Below are 17,958 nucleotides of genomic sequence, written 5' to 3' on the forward strand. Positions count from 1 at the left end.
TCCTCCTCTCTCTCTCTGCCTCCCTCTCTGCCTACTTGTGATCTCTATCTGTCAAATAAATAAATAAAATCTTTAAAAAAAAAATTTATAAATTTTACTTTTATTTTACCAAGTTTGGTGTAGTAATGCCCAGTGAGATTATTTTGAGTTAAAAGTAAAATATAAATTCGGAAAAGTGAATGAAATGTAAACATGCAGTTTATTAAATAATTATAAAGCAATATCCATGTAACCACCACCAAGGATAAGAAATACAACATGTGGGGCGCCTGGGTGGCTCAGTGGGTTAAAGCCTCTGCCTTTGGCTCAGGTCATGGTCCCAGGGTCCTGGGATCCAGCCCTGCGTCGGGCTCTCTGCTCAGCAGGGAACCTGCTTCCTCCTGTCTCTCAGCCTGCCTCTCTGCTTACTTGTGATCTCTGTCTGTCAAATAAATAAATAAAATCTTAAAAAAAAAAAAAGAAAAAGAAAGAAATACAACATGTTAGGACGCCTGGGTGGCTTAGTTAGTTAAGCGTCTGCCTTTGGCTCAGGTCATGATTCCGGGGTCCTGGGATCAAGTTCAGCATCAGGCTCCTTGCTCAGTGGGAGCCTGCTTCTCCCTTTGCCTGCTCTGCCTGCTGCTGCTCCTGCTTGTGCTCTCTCTCTGACAAATAAATAAATAAAACCTAAAAGAAAAGAAAAGAAATAAAACATATCAGTATCTCCAGAAACCCTCCATGTCCTTTCTATAATTCCAGCTCTCTACTACCCTAGATATAACCACTCCTGACGTTTGTACTTGTAGTTTCTTTGTCTTTCTTAAGAGTTTTACACTTGTGTTCACATCTGGAAAAAGAATGGTTAAGGTTTATATGTTTTTTAACTTTACTTGAATGAGTTCCATATTCTTTTGTATCTTTGTTGATCATTGTTTGAGAGTCATCCATGTTGCTTATAACAGTAGTTCATTTTCACTCCTGAGTACTATTCGGTGGTATAAGTATACAGCTATTTATCCGTTCTACTGAGGTGAGGATTTGGGTTCTTTTGACTTTTAGGGTATTTTGAATATTTTTATATATGTGTCTTGGTATACATGTGCTTGAGTTTCCCTAGGGTGTGTATCTAGGAGTGAAATTATATGGTTATAGAATAAACATAGCTTTATTGTTTTTTTTAAAGATTTGTTTATTTGAGGTAGAGAGTGAGTGCAAGGCATGCGAGCGGGGGGGAGGGGGCAGAGAGAGAGAATCTGCAGTAGACGCCCTGGTGAGTGTGGAGCCCAGAATGGCGTGATCACAAGCCTGAGATCTTGACCTGAGCTGAAGTCAAGAGTCGCGCAGTCAACTGACTGAGCAACCCAGCCACCCAGTGTAGCTTCATTTTTATTGAATAATCCCAAATGCTTTCCAGAGGAGGTATACTGATTGTATTCCGATGACCAGTATCATTGTGTTGCTCCATACTCTTCCCAGTATTTGGTAGTCAGTCCTATTAATTTTTGTTAATTGGTTAGATATACCAGTATTGTTGTGGCTTTAATTTGTATTTCTCTGATGACTAGTAAGGTTGAACTTCATATGTTCTTTGGTCATTTGGATTTCTTCTTTTCTGAAATATGTTAAAATCTTTTGCTTATTTTCCTGTTGAGTTGTTTCTTTAAAAATTGACTTGTAGGAGGATTTGTTGTTGTTTTTAAATACTCTTGCTGGTTGTTGATTGTCATTTATATGAATGGCACATATATTCTTTTACTCTGTGGCTTGTCTTTTTACTCTGTTATGATACTTTTGATGAACAGAGACTTAATGAAAAAACATTTCTTTTTCTTTTTTTTTTTTTTTTTTAAGATTTTATTTATTTATTAGAGAGAGAGAGAGTGAGCACAGGCAGACAGAGTGGCAGGCAGTGGCAGAGGACAAAGCAGGCTCCCTGCTGAGCAAGGAGCCCAATGTGGGACTCGATCCCAGGTCGCCGGATCATGACCCAAGCCGAAGGCAGCCGCTCAACCAACTGAGCCACCCAGGTGTCCCTGAAAAAACATTTCTTAATTCATGTTATGTATTGAGAAGAACATAGATATTAAAACCTGAGAAGGACAGTATGAGAAAAGATAACTAGAGGCTTTATTTAATCTAAATATAAAGACTATTATACTGAATCAAAAAATATGTAAAGAAAATAATTATGAACTATGTGGATTTATTCAGGAATGGAAGGTTGGTTTAACATAAGAAAATCAGTCAGTATAGGGGCGCCTGGGTGGCTCAGTCAATTGAGTGTCTACCTTTAGCTCAAGTCATGATCCTAGGGTCCTGGGATTTGAGCCCCGTGGCAGCCTCCCTGCTTAGCAAGGGGATTTGCTTCTTTCTCCCTCTGCTCCTCCCCCTGCTTGTGCTGTCTCTCAAATGAATAAATAAAATCTTCTAAAAAAAAAAAGAGAGAGGGTGTCTGGGTGGCTCAGTTGGTTAAGTGACTGCCTTCAACTCAGGTCATGATCCTGGAGTCCCAGGATTGAGTCCTGCATGGGGCTCCCTGCTTAGCAGGGAGTCTGCTTCTCTCTCTGACCCTCCCCTCTTTCATATTCTGTCTCTTGCAAATAAATAAACAAAATCTTTAAAAAAAAAAAATGAAGAGAGTAAAATCAGTCAGTTTAATTCTTTGTATTAATAAGATTCAAGGAGAAAAGTCATGGTTATCTAAGATCTAAGTAGATTTAGAGAAAAGCATTTTATTAGCGTCAAAACATATTCATGTTAAAAATGCCTAGCATATAGAAAAGTATTTCACAAACTGATTGTAAAATTAGAAATGCAAGGGCATAAACTGTCTTGAAGAACAAGACAGGAGGGCTTGCTTTACCAGATACTGAAACTTGTCATAAAGTTGTCCAAATTAAGTGTGGTTTTGGTGTAGAGACAAATAGATCATTGGAACCGTGTAAAGAGCCCAGAAGAAGATCCCATGTATATGGTCACTTAACAAATGACAGTGGTGACAGTGTAATTAGTGGGGAAAAGTTCTTACAGTAAGTAGTACTTGGGGTGGTGGGAATGCCTGGGTGGCTGTCAGTTGGACGTCAGACACTTTTTTTTTAAAAAGATTTTATTTATTTGACAGAGAGAGCACAAGTAGGCAGAAAGGCAGGCAGAGGTAGAAGGGGAAGCAGGCTACCTGCTGAGCAGAGAGCCTGATGCAGGGCTCGATCCCAGAACCCCAAGACCATGACCTGAGCCAAAGGCAGAGGCTTAACCCACTGAGCCACCCAGGCACCTCAAAACATCAGACTCTTGATCAGCTCAGGTCTTGATCTCAGGATTGTGAGTTCAAGCTTAGTGTGGAGCTTACATAAAAAAAAATAATAATAAGTGCTACTAGTGTCATTTGCTACCATATAATGAAATAGGACGACCTACATCATTCTGTACATAAAAGCAGATAAAAGACCAAATCGATGGCATAATTGTAAACTTTTTAGAAGTTTATACTAGAGAATATATTCTTGACCTGTGGATATCTTCATCAAATCTGGAAGGTTTAAAAAGCACCAGTTTCTTTAAAAGGGGAAAAAGAAGACTGAATTGATTGCATTCAAATTAAGTATTTTTTTTTAAGGCTATTTACTCAATTTGAGAGAGATAGCAAATGATCATGACCAAGGGGAGGGGTACAGGGGAGAGGTAGATGCAGACTCCCCACTGAAGATTAGTGCCTCGATCCCAGGACACTGATATCATGACCTGAGCTGAAGGCAGATGCTTAACAAACTGAGCCACCTAGGCGGCCCAAGAAATTTTTTTTACTTACAAGATACCAAACATAGGGGTGAAATGCAAGGCCTGTTGGGGTTTTAAATGTTATTTTTTACTTTTTAATTTTTTTTTTAATTTTTTTACGATTTTACTTATTTGAGAGAGAGAGGGAGAGTGTATAGGGAGAGTGAGAGGAAGAAGCAGACTTTGTGCTGATCAAGGAACCAGATGTAGGACTTAATCCCCGGCGGCTGTGATCATAACCTGAGCCAAAGGCAGATGCTTAACCGACTGAGCAACCCAGGCCCCTTAAACATTATTAATTTTTAAATGAGTTAATTAAAAATTATCTTGGAGAATGTTAATGTTTTGGTAAATCTCTCTGTGTTAAATTTTACCTCTCCTATTTAAATTTTTTTCATTTTTATATGATATGTCTACTTTTTCTTGGCTAGATTGCCAACTATTTAATATTTGTAATTAATGTTAAAGGATTTAATATTTGTTATATTTCCAAGGTGTTTATTAATATAAAAGTTAAGTTGACTTTTGGAAGTTTCTTAACCAAAAAGTAAAATGTAAGTCTTTAAATGTATTTTATTTTACTTCATTTTATTTATTTATTTTATTTTTGAGAGGAAGAGGGAGCCCTTGTGAGTGGGTGTGTGGGAAGGGACAGAGGGAAAGAATCTTAAGCAGCCTCTATGCTCAGCACAGAGCCTGAGGTGGGGCTCAATCTCATGACTCTGAGATCACAACCTGAGCCAAAGTCAGAGTTAGACACTTAACTGACTGAGCCACCCAGGCGCCCCCTTTAAATGTATTTTAGATGTGAATGTTTCTAAGCACAAATAAATGATGTTTCTTTTTCTCTTTTTTGGTAGGTCTAGGTCCAAAGAGAAAACAGATAGTGGGGAAAGTTCTAAAGAGAAGAAAAAAGACAAAGATGACAAGGAAGATGAAAAAGAAAAAGATGCTGGCGTATGTTTACTAACTAAATAATTGTATATTATCATATTTGTTTCTGTGATCACAAACTGTCGGGGATTTTTATTGCTATATATTTAATTTTGTTTGTTTATTTTTAAGTAGGCTCCATATCCAACATGGGGCTTGAGCTCACAACCCTGAGATCAAGGGCCCCATGCTGTACCGACTGAGCCAGCTAGGTCCCCTATATATTTTTATTTTTATTTTATTAATTTATTTTTAAGGACTTTATTTCTTTTTTTGAGAAAGAGAGAGCACAAGCAGGGGGAACAGCAGAGGGAGAGGGAGAAGCAGACTCTGTTGAGCAGGGAGGCTGATCTGGTTTGACCCCATGACATTGGGATTATGACCTGAGCTAAAGGCAGATGCTTAACCACCTGAGCCACCCAGGCATCCCTATTTTTATTTTTAAATGATAGTATGTAAAAAACAAAAACCAAAAAAGAGATAAAGTAAAAACTGTCCCTATTAGAGGAGTTATTTCTCAAAAATATTGCATATCTATATACGTGCTCTGTTTTTACTTAACAAAAGGTGATCATGCTATGTGTGCTATTTTGTACCTTGCTTTTGTTCCTTATTTTATTTATTTATTTATTTTTTATGAAGTAATCTCTACTCCTGATGTGGGGTTCAAACTCAGCCCCCAGATCATGAGTTGCAGGTTCCACTGACTGAGCCAGCCAGGTGCCCTGCTTTTGTTTATTTTTAAATTGTGTTCTGTTTTTTCAATATATAAGGTCTGAAAAAGAATACACAGCAGTTTACCCAACATCCAACTTAAATAGCATGCCTTGTTGTTTTCATTTGTTATATATTGGAGATCTTCTGAAACTGCATATATAGATATAGCTCATTGTTTTTAATGCCTTCATGGTGTTCTGTTGAAACAAAGTAAGGAAATCACCTTTGATGGATATTTAGGTTATTTTCAGTCTTCATTGTGAACAGTGGTGTGTGAATCCTTTTACACATGTCTTTTGTGAATATAGGGTGAATTGGTATCAATGAAATGGCTTTGTCAGTGGGTATATGTATTTAACATTTTGACAAATAGGATCAAAATGCCCTCCAAAAGAGTGGTATACCTTTTTTTTTTTTTCTTAAAGTTTATATATTTAAGTAATCTCTTTACCCAGGGTGGGCCTATACTCATCTCATGACCCTAAGATTAAGAGTCACATGTTCTTCTGAGTGAGCCAGCCAGGTGCCCTAAGTTTTATTTTTGTTTTAACTGTTTTTTTTTTTTAAGATTTTATTTATTTGACAGAGAGAGAGAGAGAGACATACAAAGCGAGAGAGGGAACAGAAGTAGGGAGAAGGGGAGAGGGAGAAGTAGGCTTCCTGCTGAGGAGGGAGCCTGATGTGGGGCTCAATTCCAGGACCCTGGGATCATGACCTGAGCCAAAGGCAGACGCTTAATGACTGAGCCACCTACATGCCCCTTTAATTAAGTTTTTAACTTTAATTCCAGGGTATTTAACATCCAGTGTTATATTAGTTTCAGGTCACCATTAAAATTTTGTGGTATTTTCTTTGACTGTTTTTTGATGTAGTATTTCCATATCTATAATGATAGCATATGTAGATTTTTTTTTAAGATTTTATTTATTCGTGAGAGAGACAGAGCACAAGCTGAGGGAGGGGCAGATGGAGAGGGACAAACAGACTCCCAACTGATCAGAAAGCCCACAGCAGAGCTCAATCCCACCATCCTAAGATCATGACTTGAGTCAAAGTCAGACATTTAACAGGCTGACCCACCCAGACACCCCAGCATATGTCAGTTTTTTATTTTTACGATGTTTAATCATTGAGTTCCTGCTTAGGGTTATGAAAATGGTTTGCTTTCTCCTTTTCAGAGTATTATTTATTTATTTATTTAAAGATTTTATTTATTTATCTGATGGACAGAGATCACAAGTAGGCAGAGAGGCAGGTGGGGGTGGGGGAACAGGCTCCCAGCCAAGCAGAGAGCCTGATGTGGGGCTCAATCCCAGGACCCTGGGATCACGACCTGAGCTGAAGGCAGAGGCTTTAACCCACTGAGCTAACCACACACCCCTCTTTTTCAAAGTATTATTAATCATCTTGATAAAGTCTTTGGAATGGCTGTTTCTAGGAAACTTAGACCAAGACCAAAAGACCAAAACTTTTTAATCATGTTGATAAATAGCTTTCACTTACTCACTAATTTTTTTTTAAGATTTTATTTATTTATTTGACAGAGATCACAAATAGGCAGAGAGGCAGGTAGAGAGAGAGGAAGGGAAGCAGGCTCCCCACTGAGCAGAGAGCCTGATACGGGGCTTGATTCCAGGACCCTGGGATCACGACCTGAGCCAGAGGCAGAGGCTTTAACTCACTGAGCCACCCAGGTGCCCCACTTACTCACTGATTTGTAATAGAAAATTTCTTTTTCATGGAGGCAGTCTTTGAGGAGTGTAGAGGATTTAAACTTGAGAATAACTAATAACTGGGGAATTATGCTTATTAATTCATCTAGTTTCTCATTTTAGGAAGAAAGTGGATTCATGTTTGCATCTTGCCTGAAATTAAAATGAGATTAATCACGTTTGAAGTCTGCTTTCTTAGTTGAAGATGATTTTTATTGTTTGCTGGTATATTCATAGATATATTTAAAAGATGTGTCCCGCAATTGTATCGGTTTGGGAGCTATTATAAATAAAGCTGCTATAAACACTCAAAAAAAAAAAAAGATGACTGATCTAAATCTGGTGTAAATTGAGTTTGTAAATACAGCTGTTTTTTGTTTTCCTTTTTATATAATTTGAGAGTTTATATAGAATATTGCTGGAATAAAGTTGTTAATCTTTCTTTCTTTCTGATCTCTCATTTCCCCCCAAGAACTTTGATCAGAATAAGCTGGAAGAAGAAATGAGAAAGCGAAAAGAAAGAGTAGAAAAATGGCGAGAAGAGCAACGTAAAAAGGCCATGGAAAACATAGGGGAACTGAAAAAAGAAATTGAAGAGATGAAACAAGGGAAAAAATGGAGCTTAGAAGATGATGATGGTATATTTATTTGTTAGATAGTCTATATAATAATTCATGTGGCATATTCCAGAAATACGAGTAATATTTCATGCTGGGAATTTTTAGGCCATTTTTTACTGTGGAAAATACAGCATTTTAACCTTTTTTTTTTTTTTTTTTTTTTTTAAGATTTTATTAGAGAGAGCATGAGCAGGGGGGAGGGGCGGAGGGATAGGGAGATGCAGAGTCCCCACTGAGCAGGGAGCCCCATGTGGGGCTCAATCCTAACCTGAGCCAAAGATAGACAAATGCTTAACTGACTGAGCCACCCAGGTGCCCCAACCATTTTTTTAATATATCTTTTTTTTTTTTTTTTAAGATTTTATCTATTTATTTGACAGAGAGAGAGATCACAAGTAGGTAGAGAGGCAGGCAGAGAGAGAGGGGGAAGCGGGCTCCGTGCCGAGCAGAGAGCCCGATGCAGGACTCAGATCCCAGGACCCTGATCATGACCCAAGCCAAAGGCAGAGGCTTAACCCAGTGAGCCACCCTTTAATATATCTTTTAAAGATTTATTTGAGAGAGCTAGAGCATGAGCGCACATGAATTGGGGGAGAAGCAGAGAGAGGGAGAGCAAATCTGAAGCAGACTCAGCATGAGGCTGGACTCAGGGCTTGATCCCACAACCACGAAAGCATGATCTGAACTGAAATCCAGAGTTAGTTGCTTAACCAAAAGAGCCACCCAGGCACCCTGATATATTTTTTAAAGATCTATCCATTTGAGAGAGAGAACGATCAGGGGGAGTGGCAGAGGGATAGAGAATCCTCAAGCAAGCTCTCCGCTGAGTGAGGAGCCTGATACAGGGCTTGATCCCAGGACCCTGAGATCATGACCTGACCTGTAACCAAGAGTCAGATGCTCAACCCACTTACCTATCCAGGGCCCTAATTTTAACCATTATTAAGTGTACAGGTCTGTGGCATTAAGTAAATTCATGGTGTTCATCACCCATCACTACTATCCATTTCTAGAACTTTTTCATCATTCCAAACAGAAAGTCTGTACCCGGTACGGATTTCTATTTTTCCTTTCTTTCTTCCTTCCTTCCTTTCTTTCTTCCTTCCTTCCTTTCTTTCTTTCTTTTTTTTTTTTTTTTTAAATATTTTATTTATTTACTTGTCAGAGAGCATGCATGCACAAGGAGGGGAAGGTGCAGGCAGAAGGATATCCCCACCCAGCAAGGAGCCCAATGTGGGACTTGATCCCAGAACCCTGGGATCATGACCTGAGCCGAAGGCAGAGGCTTTAAACCACTGAGCCACCCAAGTGCCCCTCGCAGAATGCTTTAAATGGATGAAAGAATTGTATCTTTAAGGGGAAATGATGTCTTAGTTATATGAAGAAAAAAGTTAGGTTGTCTTGATTTTAAAATGCTTGTTTTTCCTCTGAAAGTAATTTTTCTGGGACACCTGGGTGGCTTAGTTGGTTAAGCATATGCCTTTGGCTTAGGTCATGATCCCAAGGTCCTGGAATGGAGCCCTGCATTGGGTTCTCTGCCCAAATCCTGTTTCTCCTTTTGCCTGCTGCTCCCCCTGCTTGTGCTCTTTCTGTCAAAGAAATGAATAAGAGCCTTTAAAAAATAGAAAGTAATTGAAAGAAAAGAAACCTATCTATCATTAGGAATTTTTAGTCTTACCTCTTTTCAGTTTACCTTATATATTAATATTACTACTTAAAACTGATACATGCTTGATCTAGAAACTCGTAAGTGTGCATAGTTGCACTGCAGTGTGCCTGGGTTGATTGGAAGGAAGGGCATTTAGGCAGGGAGGGAATGGGTAATGGTGGGCTGTGGTATGATTATTAAGTACTTCCTTTGGAAACCTGTGCACAGAAAAGTGATTCTTCTATTTTAGATGATGAAGATGATCCTGCAGAGGCTGAAAAGGAAGGAAATGAAATGGAGGGTGAGGAGTTAGATCCATTAGATGCTTACATGGAAGAAGTAAAAGAGGAAGTAAAGAAGTTTAATATGAGAAGTGTGAAAGGTGGTGGGGGAAATGAAAAGGTAAGCCATTTTCTCTTATTTTTGAAGATTTATCCAGTATTCTTTATTGGGTAATTTGAATTATTATCATGGTGACCTACTGCTGACTTGCCTGACTTTAGAAAGTTGTTTCCCCCCATCTCAGAAATGCTAGTACTTTTTCTTGGTACCACAGATGCTCAGGAGTTTTAGCTGTAAACATTCTTTGAAAAGTCACTCTTATGCCACCGTCTTTTTTTTTTTTTTTTTAAATAAAAAAAATATATTTTTATCCCCAGGGGTACAGATTTGTCAGTCGCCAGGTTTACACACTTCACAGCACTCACCATAGCACATACCCTCCCCAATGTCCATAACCCTACCCCCCTTCTCCCAACCCCCTTTCCCCCAGCAACCCTCAGTTTGTTTTGTGAGATTAAGAGTCACTTACGGTTTGTCTCCCTCCCAATCTCATCTTGTTTCATTTATTCTTCTCCTACCCCCTTAACCCCCCATGTTGCATCTCCACTTTCTCATATCAGGGAGATCATATGATAATTGTCTTTCTCCGATTGACTTATTTCGCTAAGCATGATACCCTCTAGTTCCATCCACGTCATCGCAAATGGCAAGATTTCATTTCTTTTGATGGCTGCATTGTATTCCATTGTGTATATATACCACATCTTCTTTATCCATTCATCTGTTGATGGACATCTAGGTTCTTTCCATAGTTTGGCTATTGTAGATATTGCTGCTATAAACATTCAGGTGCACATGCCCCTTCGTTCGGATCACTACGTTGTATCTTTAGGGTAAATACCCAGTAGTGCAATTGCTGGGTCATAGGGTAGTTCTATTTTCAACATTTTGAGGAACCTCCATGCTGTTTTCCAGAGTGGTTGCACCAGCTTGCATTCCCACCAACAGTGTAGGAGGGTTCCCCTTTCTCCGCATCCTCGCCAGCATCTGTCATTTCCTGACTTGTTAATTTTAGCCATTCTGACTGGCGTGAGGTGATATCTCATTGTGGTTTTGATTTGTATTTCCCTGATGCCGAGTGATATGGAGTGCTTTTTCATGTGTCTGTTGATTATGCCACCATCTTTGATACCTTTGCTTACTATTGACTTCTCAGTAGGTCTTCTCCAGACCTTTGCACTTTCATCTTTAGTGCTTGAGGACATGTTTCTTTCATTTTTTTTTTTTTTAATTTTTAAATTAACATATAGTGTATTATTAGCCCCAGGGGTACAGGTCCGAGAATTGCCAGGTTTACAAACTTCACAGCACTCACCATAGTGTTTCTTTTTTTTTTTTTTAATGGTGTTTGTTACCTTTTCACAGAATATATAGTTTAGTTTTTTTATTATCTTTATTGTTTTTCCCATCTTGTAAAATAAAAGCTCCCTAAGAGATGTGACGTTTATCTGCTTTGTTTATTGATTTATTGTAAGTTCCCTGAACGTGTCTTGCTTGTCCAGTGAGTAAAAAGTACCATTTAGGAGTATTTTAAAAATGAACTATATTATAATACTGGATGTTATATAACTTTATATATTATATAAAATATACAGTAAACTATAATATAATACAGTTATGCTACATTTTAAAATTTAAATTCATCAAGAGAAAGCAGACTTGTCTTTTTTGTCAGTTAACTTTTCAGTGGTAACTAAGTTAATTTGGATTATAAATTGTGACAGTTATTATTGTGTTTCATTTGCATACAAATTTGATTTTCACTTTTGCAAATACTTTATATATCCACCTTTAATTTTAGAAGTCTGGGCCAACAGTCACCAAAGTTGTCACTGTCGTGACAACCAAAAAAGCAGTGGTAGATTCTGATAAGAAGAAAGGTGAGCTGATGGAGAATGACCAGGATGCCATGGAGGTAATATTTCCTTAATTTTGACTATGTTCATGATACTATTCTAGAAGGATTTATTAGAAAGCATTGGTGGAGTTGTGTTTTTCAGTTATAGAAACTAATGTTAGGAGGTATTCTTGTTATTCTCAGCAGTACTGTTGCTGCATATCCAGTGGCTAGCACATTCTGCTATCTTTGACCTTTTTCTGTATGCCCATGTTTTGCTTCCCCTCTGCCCCTCATGAACTTACCTCAGACATACCAGGTGGGAGAAGACATAAAGTGACAGAATTAATTGAATTTCTTCCTACTAACGTGCCTTGTAAAGATTTGTGTGGAGGGAATTATATCCAAACTTCCTTAAAGCTATATTAGAATTGGGTGCCTGGGCGGCTCAATGGGTTTAGCCTCTGCCTTCAGCTCAGTCATGATCCCAGGGTCCTGGGATGGAGCCCCACATTGGGCTGTCTGCTCAGCGGGGAGCCTCCTTCCCCCTCTCTCTGTCTCTGCCTGCCTCTCTGCCTGCTTGTGATCTCTGTCAAATAAATAAAATCTTTTTTTTTAAAAAGCTATATTAGAATTACTTTTGTTATTTTAGCTTTATGTTGTTGCTCTGATATTCTGTGAGGGCCCAGAATAGAGAATGTAAGAAAGTAAAAGCCAAGGAATGTTTTCTAGCAGAGGAAGGATTTATTTATCTATTTATTTATATTTTTAAGAGAAGGATTTTATCTTACTTTAAGTAATTAATTAATTAATTTTAAAGATTTTTTATTCATTTGAAGGAGAGAAAGCACAAGTAGTAGGGAGGGACAGAGGGAGAAGGAGAAACAGACTACCTGCTGTGCGGGAAGCTGGATGTGGGGCTAGATCCTGCAACCCTGGGATCATGACCTGAGCTGAAGGCAGACAGCTTAGCCAACTAAGCCACCCAGGTGCCCCAAGAGAGGAGGATTTTAAAAGCTAGGAATATTGCCTCGCATAAGGAGGAAGTAGTAATGGTTTTAGCTTTTTAATTTTTTTTTTTAATAGTATTCTTCAGAAGAGGAAGAAGTTGATCTTCAGACAGCTCTTACAGGATATCAGACAAAACAGAGAAAGCTTCTAGAACCAGTGGACCATGGAAAAATTGAATATGAACCATTCAGAAAAAACTTTTATGTTGAAGTTCCAGAATTAGCAAAAATGTCTCAAGAGGGTAAAATTCTTTGATTTATTGGTTATTTTGGAAACGGGGATATGCATTGCTTTGCTCGGGAGAAATACTGGATAGGTCTGTGAGTTGATGCATGAGGAGGAGGAATTTGCATGGCTTACTTGAAGAAATGGGAAAGGAAGCTAGACTGCCAGAAGTCAGAGAGTATGAACATTTGCAAAGATTCAGACCAGTGAGGAGTCAGTGTAGTTTTGGAAGTATTTTAAAAAAAATGAGCAAAAATTAGTTTGGCTCTTGCAGTTGAAAGTTTTAGGGTTAAGAGTACTCTTCATGTGAAGTTACCACATTAAGTATTGTTAGCCTTTTCCTTCTGGGGTTTGAGGGTTAGGAACCAACGTGAAACTGTAATTATGGTTGAATAAGGATAATCTGGACAACTCTTGCTTGGAGAAAAACTGTTTGTATTACCTGTTAATCATTGTTTTTTACTGATGTTGTGATATGAGATATGATAAAAGCCAAGTTATAGAAATTGGAGTATTCCTTTTTGTCCCCAGTTAGTTGTGGCACTAATTGTATTAACTGTCTCCATGAGCTGTTCAGTAGTTTGTCCTGTAGCTTTTCTGTGGAATTACTACCTTTAGTAGCACTAAAAAAAAAGATTTAAATATTTTTAAACTTAACTGTGGCTGATTGAAAAGTAGAAGGCATTAATGGAACAATATTTAACAGCTTTTAATCTGGATTTTGTTTCGTAGAGGTCAATGTATTTCGGTTGGAAATGGAGGGCATTACTGTCAAGGGAAAAGGTTGCCCCAAACCAATTAAATCTTGGGTCCAGTGTGGAATTTCCATGAAGATCTTAAATTCTCTCAAAAAGTACGTGGTTAGCAATTATCTACATTTTTCAGTGTCTTACTATTTAGAATGGCTCTTTTATACAATTAACTGTTACATTTTTATTCTAATAGGAAAACTTAACTATTTTTTTCTTGAACAGCTTTATTGAGGTAGCATTTACATGTTGTAAAGTTTGTTCTTTGAGTTTACAATTCAGTGATTTTTTTAGTGTACTTATGGAGTTAACACAGTCATCACCATAATCTAATTTTAGAACATTTCATTATCCCAAAAAGAGGCCTTGTATCCATTCGTAGTCACACTTCTTATTCTCCTCTCCTAAGCAGCCACTAATCTACTCTCTCTAGATTTGTCTATTGTGGACATTTCCTGTAAATGGTATTGTACTAATATAGTCTTCCGTGACCGGCTTTTTTTTTTTTTTTTTTTAATGATTTTATTTATTTGACACACAGAGAGAGAAATCACAAGCAGGCAGAGAGGCAGGCAGAGAGAGAGAGAGAGAGAGAGGAGGAAACAGGCTCCCCGCTCAGCAGAGAGCCCGATGTGGGGCTCAATCCCAGGACCCTGAGATCATGACCTGAGCCGAAGGCAGAGGCTTTAACCCACTGAGCCACCCAGGCGGCCCCGTGACCGGCTTTTTGACTTAGCATAACATTTTCAGTGTTCATCCATGATATAGAATGCCTCAGTACTTCATTTCTTTTTGGCAAATAATATTTCATTGTACAGACATACCACATTTTGGAGAACCTTATTATGGAACTTGGAGAGACCCAGAGATCTCACTTCTTACCTTGTCTTACTTTGGTTTCCTTTTTAAGGCATGGCTATGAAAAGCCCACACCAATCCAAACTCAGGCGATTCCTGCTATAATGTCTGGACGAGATTTGATTGGTATTGCCAAGACAGGAAGTGGAAAGACCATTGCTTTTCTCTTACCCATGTTTAGACACATCATGGATCAAAGGTCATTAGAAGAAGGAGAGGGGCCAATAGGTACAATTCCTTTCATTAAACTGTTTTTTCAGGTAACAACTTTGTTGTCAGTTAATCAGAAAGACCTGATACTTTATAATGTTATATGTAACAATAAAGATGTCTTTATGTACATTTCCTTTATAAATTTGGCACTTTGGGGCTGATTTCCCCTTACCAGCAGGTGGAGTGAGAATCTTCAGAGCTCTGGAGTGACATCTCAGAAGTACAAAAACAGCCTCTCCTGGCACAGCTCAATTTTTAAACTCAGACTCGGCAGGTAGACTCCTCGTGCATCTATCTGTTTATTTATATTGAGGTTTGTGCTTAGCGAGTATCATGGATCAGTGAACTCAACATGGAAGATTGTAGGGAAATATATTTCCTTTTTTTATTTTTGGCCTTAAAAGGCTGTATAGTGCCAGAATTTCATTCAGGATTAGGTCTACAGATTCATGCCTTGATTCATTTGGCAGAGATCTGTTTTGCAAATTTGAGTAGGGTTTTGGAAATTTGTTCAGCTCCTCTCTTGGAAAAAGGGGGCACAATGTATTCCTACTCTGTCTGCCCCTCAGACCATGGTTGTTTCCGGAAACAGAGGTATGGCTCTGCAGCACAGTGAGTCACTTGATTATCTTTGCTCTGTGATTTGCGGTTGAGAATGATTTGCATTCTTTTCAACCAGGTATTTTCCTGATGGTTGAGTGAGGCATTTAACTCTCATTTATCTTTCTATAGCATGTTTTTAAAATCTACTTAAAATTATCATACACCACAATGTCTGCTGTTTTAAAGCTTTTGAAATAGGATTTTCCAAGGTCCGTAAAACAAATAAAAACAAATAAATTAGGCTGAGAAATTTGAATGTTATTGCAGAGGTTAAATTTAACACTTTAAAGCATAGCCTCCAGAATTTCGGTGGATAGTCTTTTGATATATTTATCTTTTCAGCTGTCATCATGACTCCAACTCGAGAACTGGCTTTACAAATTACTAAAGAATGTAAGAAGTTTTCGAAGACCCTGGGACTTAGAGTGGTGTGTGTTTATGGAGGAACAGGAATCAGTGAGCAGGTAGTTATAAAAGAAACATTCAGTTTTTCCATTCTTTTCTTAAATTAAATCATTTAATAATGTGAAAGTGATTTGTTTTAGTCTTTTGTATAGCCATTGCTTTTATACATTTATTTTTTTAGTATTTTCTTGTCAGGGAGTCAGGGAAGGGCAGAGGGAAAGGGGAGAGAGAATGTTCAGCAGGTTCCATGCCCAGCATGCAGCCCAGTGCAGTGCTTGATCTCACAACCCTGAGATCATGACCTGAGCCGAAATCAAGAGTCAGCTGCTTGTACAACTAAGCCACGATAACATCCCTCTGTGTACAGTGATTGCTTTCAAAATCTTAAAAAAAAATGAGGTGTAACAATAAAGTGAGGATGAATTATGCTAATATTTTATTTTAGGATCTTGAGTCTTTTTAAAAATATTTATTTATTTTAGAGAGAGCATGGGTGGGGAGGAACAGAAAGAGAGAGGAAGTCTTAAGCAAACTCTCTGCTTAGCATGGGGCTCACCGTGGGGCTCCCATCTCATCACCCTGAGATCATGACCTGAGCTGAAACCAAGTGTTGGACACTTAACTGACTGTGCCACCCAGGTGCCCAGGATTTTGAGTCATTTTTGTATGTTTGCTTTCCTGTTCCTCTTCATCTTCCTCTGCTCAAGGAAGGCAGATATTTTTTTCCATTCTACTGATAAAGAAATGGCAAGAAAGGTTAGGTATGTTGATTAAAGTATTTAGGTTAATAAGACTTGGTTTGTTCTAGACTTCTGATTCCAGACCAGCACTTATTTTCTCTAATTCCTATGACATCTTTACAAGGTGTTGATGAGTGTTTTGTGCTGTATCAGTTTTATCTGTATCCTTAAATAATTTCAGCAAAAATTATTTAATCATACCTTTGTTTTGATTTATATTTTATTTATTTATTTGACAGAGATCACAAGTAGGCAGAGGGGCAAGCAGAGACAGAGAGGAAAGCAGGCTCCCTGCTGAGCAGAGAGCCCGATGCGGGGCTCTCCCAGGACCCTGGGATCATGACCTGAGTGGAAGGCAGAGGCTTTAACCCACTGAGCCACTCAGGCGCCCCTAATCATACCTTTGTTCACTCTCTTTACTTTGGCATTTCTCCAAGTGTCTTTTTTTTTTTTTTAAATTTATTTTTTATTTTTTATTTATTCATTTCAAAGAGAATATGAGCAGGGGGAGGTGGGTGGAGAGGGCCAGAGAGAGAGGGAGAAGCAGATTCCCCACTCAGTAGGGATCCAGATGCAAGACTTGATCCCAGGACCCTGAGTCTTAACCCTAGTCAAAGGCAGACGCTTAATCAACTGAGCCACCCAGGTGCCCCTCTCCAAGTGTCTTCAGAAGAGCGACAGTCATTAGATATTTTGCTTTAACCAGAAAGAGGGAAAAAAAAAAAGGGTTCTGTGATCAAATAAATTTTGGAAATGTCACATTTTATAGGGTTAATGTAGGGTTTTTTCCAGTAGGGCTTCTTAGTCTTTAATAAGAAATATGTCTTGTGATACTAGAAAAATGGGATAAATTAAGTGACATTTTCTGAACTTATTTCACCACAAAACCTTTTCTAAGGAATAGTTGCTGTTGTTAAACAGTTTATGTTTTCTGAATTTATCTTCCTCAGTTGTTTTGATGACAGTTTATTGTAAGAAATGGTATTTAAAAACTAACTTGATACATGTATGAATATTATATAGAAGTCAAACAAAAGTTTTTATGATATCTAACATTCTGGTTTTTCCATTCTATTTCAATTTTAAAACACTGGTTGTGACTTTTATAATGATTCACAAATGGAAACAACTCTTAACTTGAAATAATTGGTCTATATACTTGCTTTAATTACTGCTCTCTCATGTTCCTTTCTTAGTTTTGAGGGATTGGGTCAAATTAAAATTGGTAAATGCTCTGGTTCTCATTGAGTTCAAAGTTACAGTACCATGTGGTCGTGTTACTGTTTCCTCTTCCTTTAGGAGTGCTCTAGCATTCCAAAGAATTAAGCAGGAATCTTTGGAGGCTTCTAATCAGACCTCACTGTCTTTACCTTATGGAGCTGTGCAAAGACCCTGGGCAGTATTTTCAGATCTGTTCAAATAAATAATAGTGATAAATAGACTGTAAAATTTCATCTTTTTCATTAGATTGCTGAGCTGAAAAGAGGTGCTGAAATTATTGTTTGCACACCTGGTCGAATGATTGACATGTTAGCAGCTAACAGTGGTAAGTCAGGGGTATTCTTTTTGGTTCTCATTTCTCTTTTTTG

At 38.1% G+C, this 17,958-nt stretch overlaps 1 protein-coding gene across 2 annotated transcripts in view; it reads left to right on the top strand.

The window, feature by feature from the left end:
* The window catches only part of DDX46 (DEAD-box helicase 46), a 68,138-nt gene that overhangs the window by 7,393 nt on the left and 42,787 nt on the right, over window positions 1-17,958 (top strand). For both annotated transcript variants that reach the window (XR_004380292.1, XM_032837543.1), the window contains exons 4-12: window positions 4,617-4,713; window positions 7,591-7,756; window positions 9,637-9,788; window positions 11,530-11,643; window positions 12,652-12,817; window positions 13,534-13,654; window positions 14,461-14,636; window positions 15,567-15,688; window positions 17,837-17,915. Coding sequence is in view for 1 of the 2 variants with exons in the window: in XM_032837543.1 (XP_032693434.1) it covers window positions 4,617-4,713; window positions 7,591-7,756; window positions 9,637-9,788; window positions 11,530-11,643; window positions 12,652-12,817; window positions 13,534-13,654; window positions 14,461-14,636; window positions 15,567-15,688; window positions 17,837-17,915 (1,193 nt within the window). In the remaining variant the exon portion in view is untranslated. The remainder of the gene's footprint in view (window positions 1-4,616; window positions 4,714-7,590; window positions 7,757-9,636; window positions 9,789-11,529; window positions 11,644-12,651; window positions 12,818-13,533; window positions 13,655-14,460; window positions 14,637-15,566; window positions 15,689-17,836; window positions 17,916-17,958) is intronic.

This window comes from Lontra canadensis, unplaced genomic scaffold (assembly GCF_010015895.1).
Source record: "Lontra canadensis isolate GAN:19392208 unplaced genomic scaffold, GSC_riverotter_1.0 scaffold99, whole genome shotgun sequence".
Lineage (NCBI taxonomy): Eukaryota > Metazoa > Chordata > Mammalia > Carnivora > Mustelidae > Lontra > Lontra canadensis.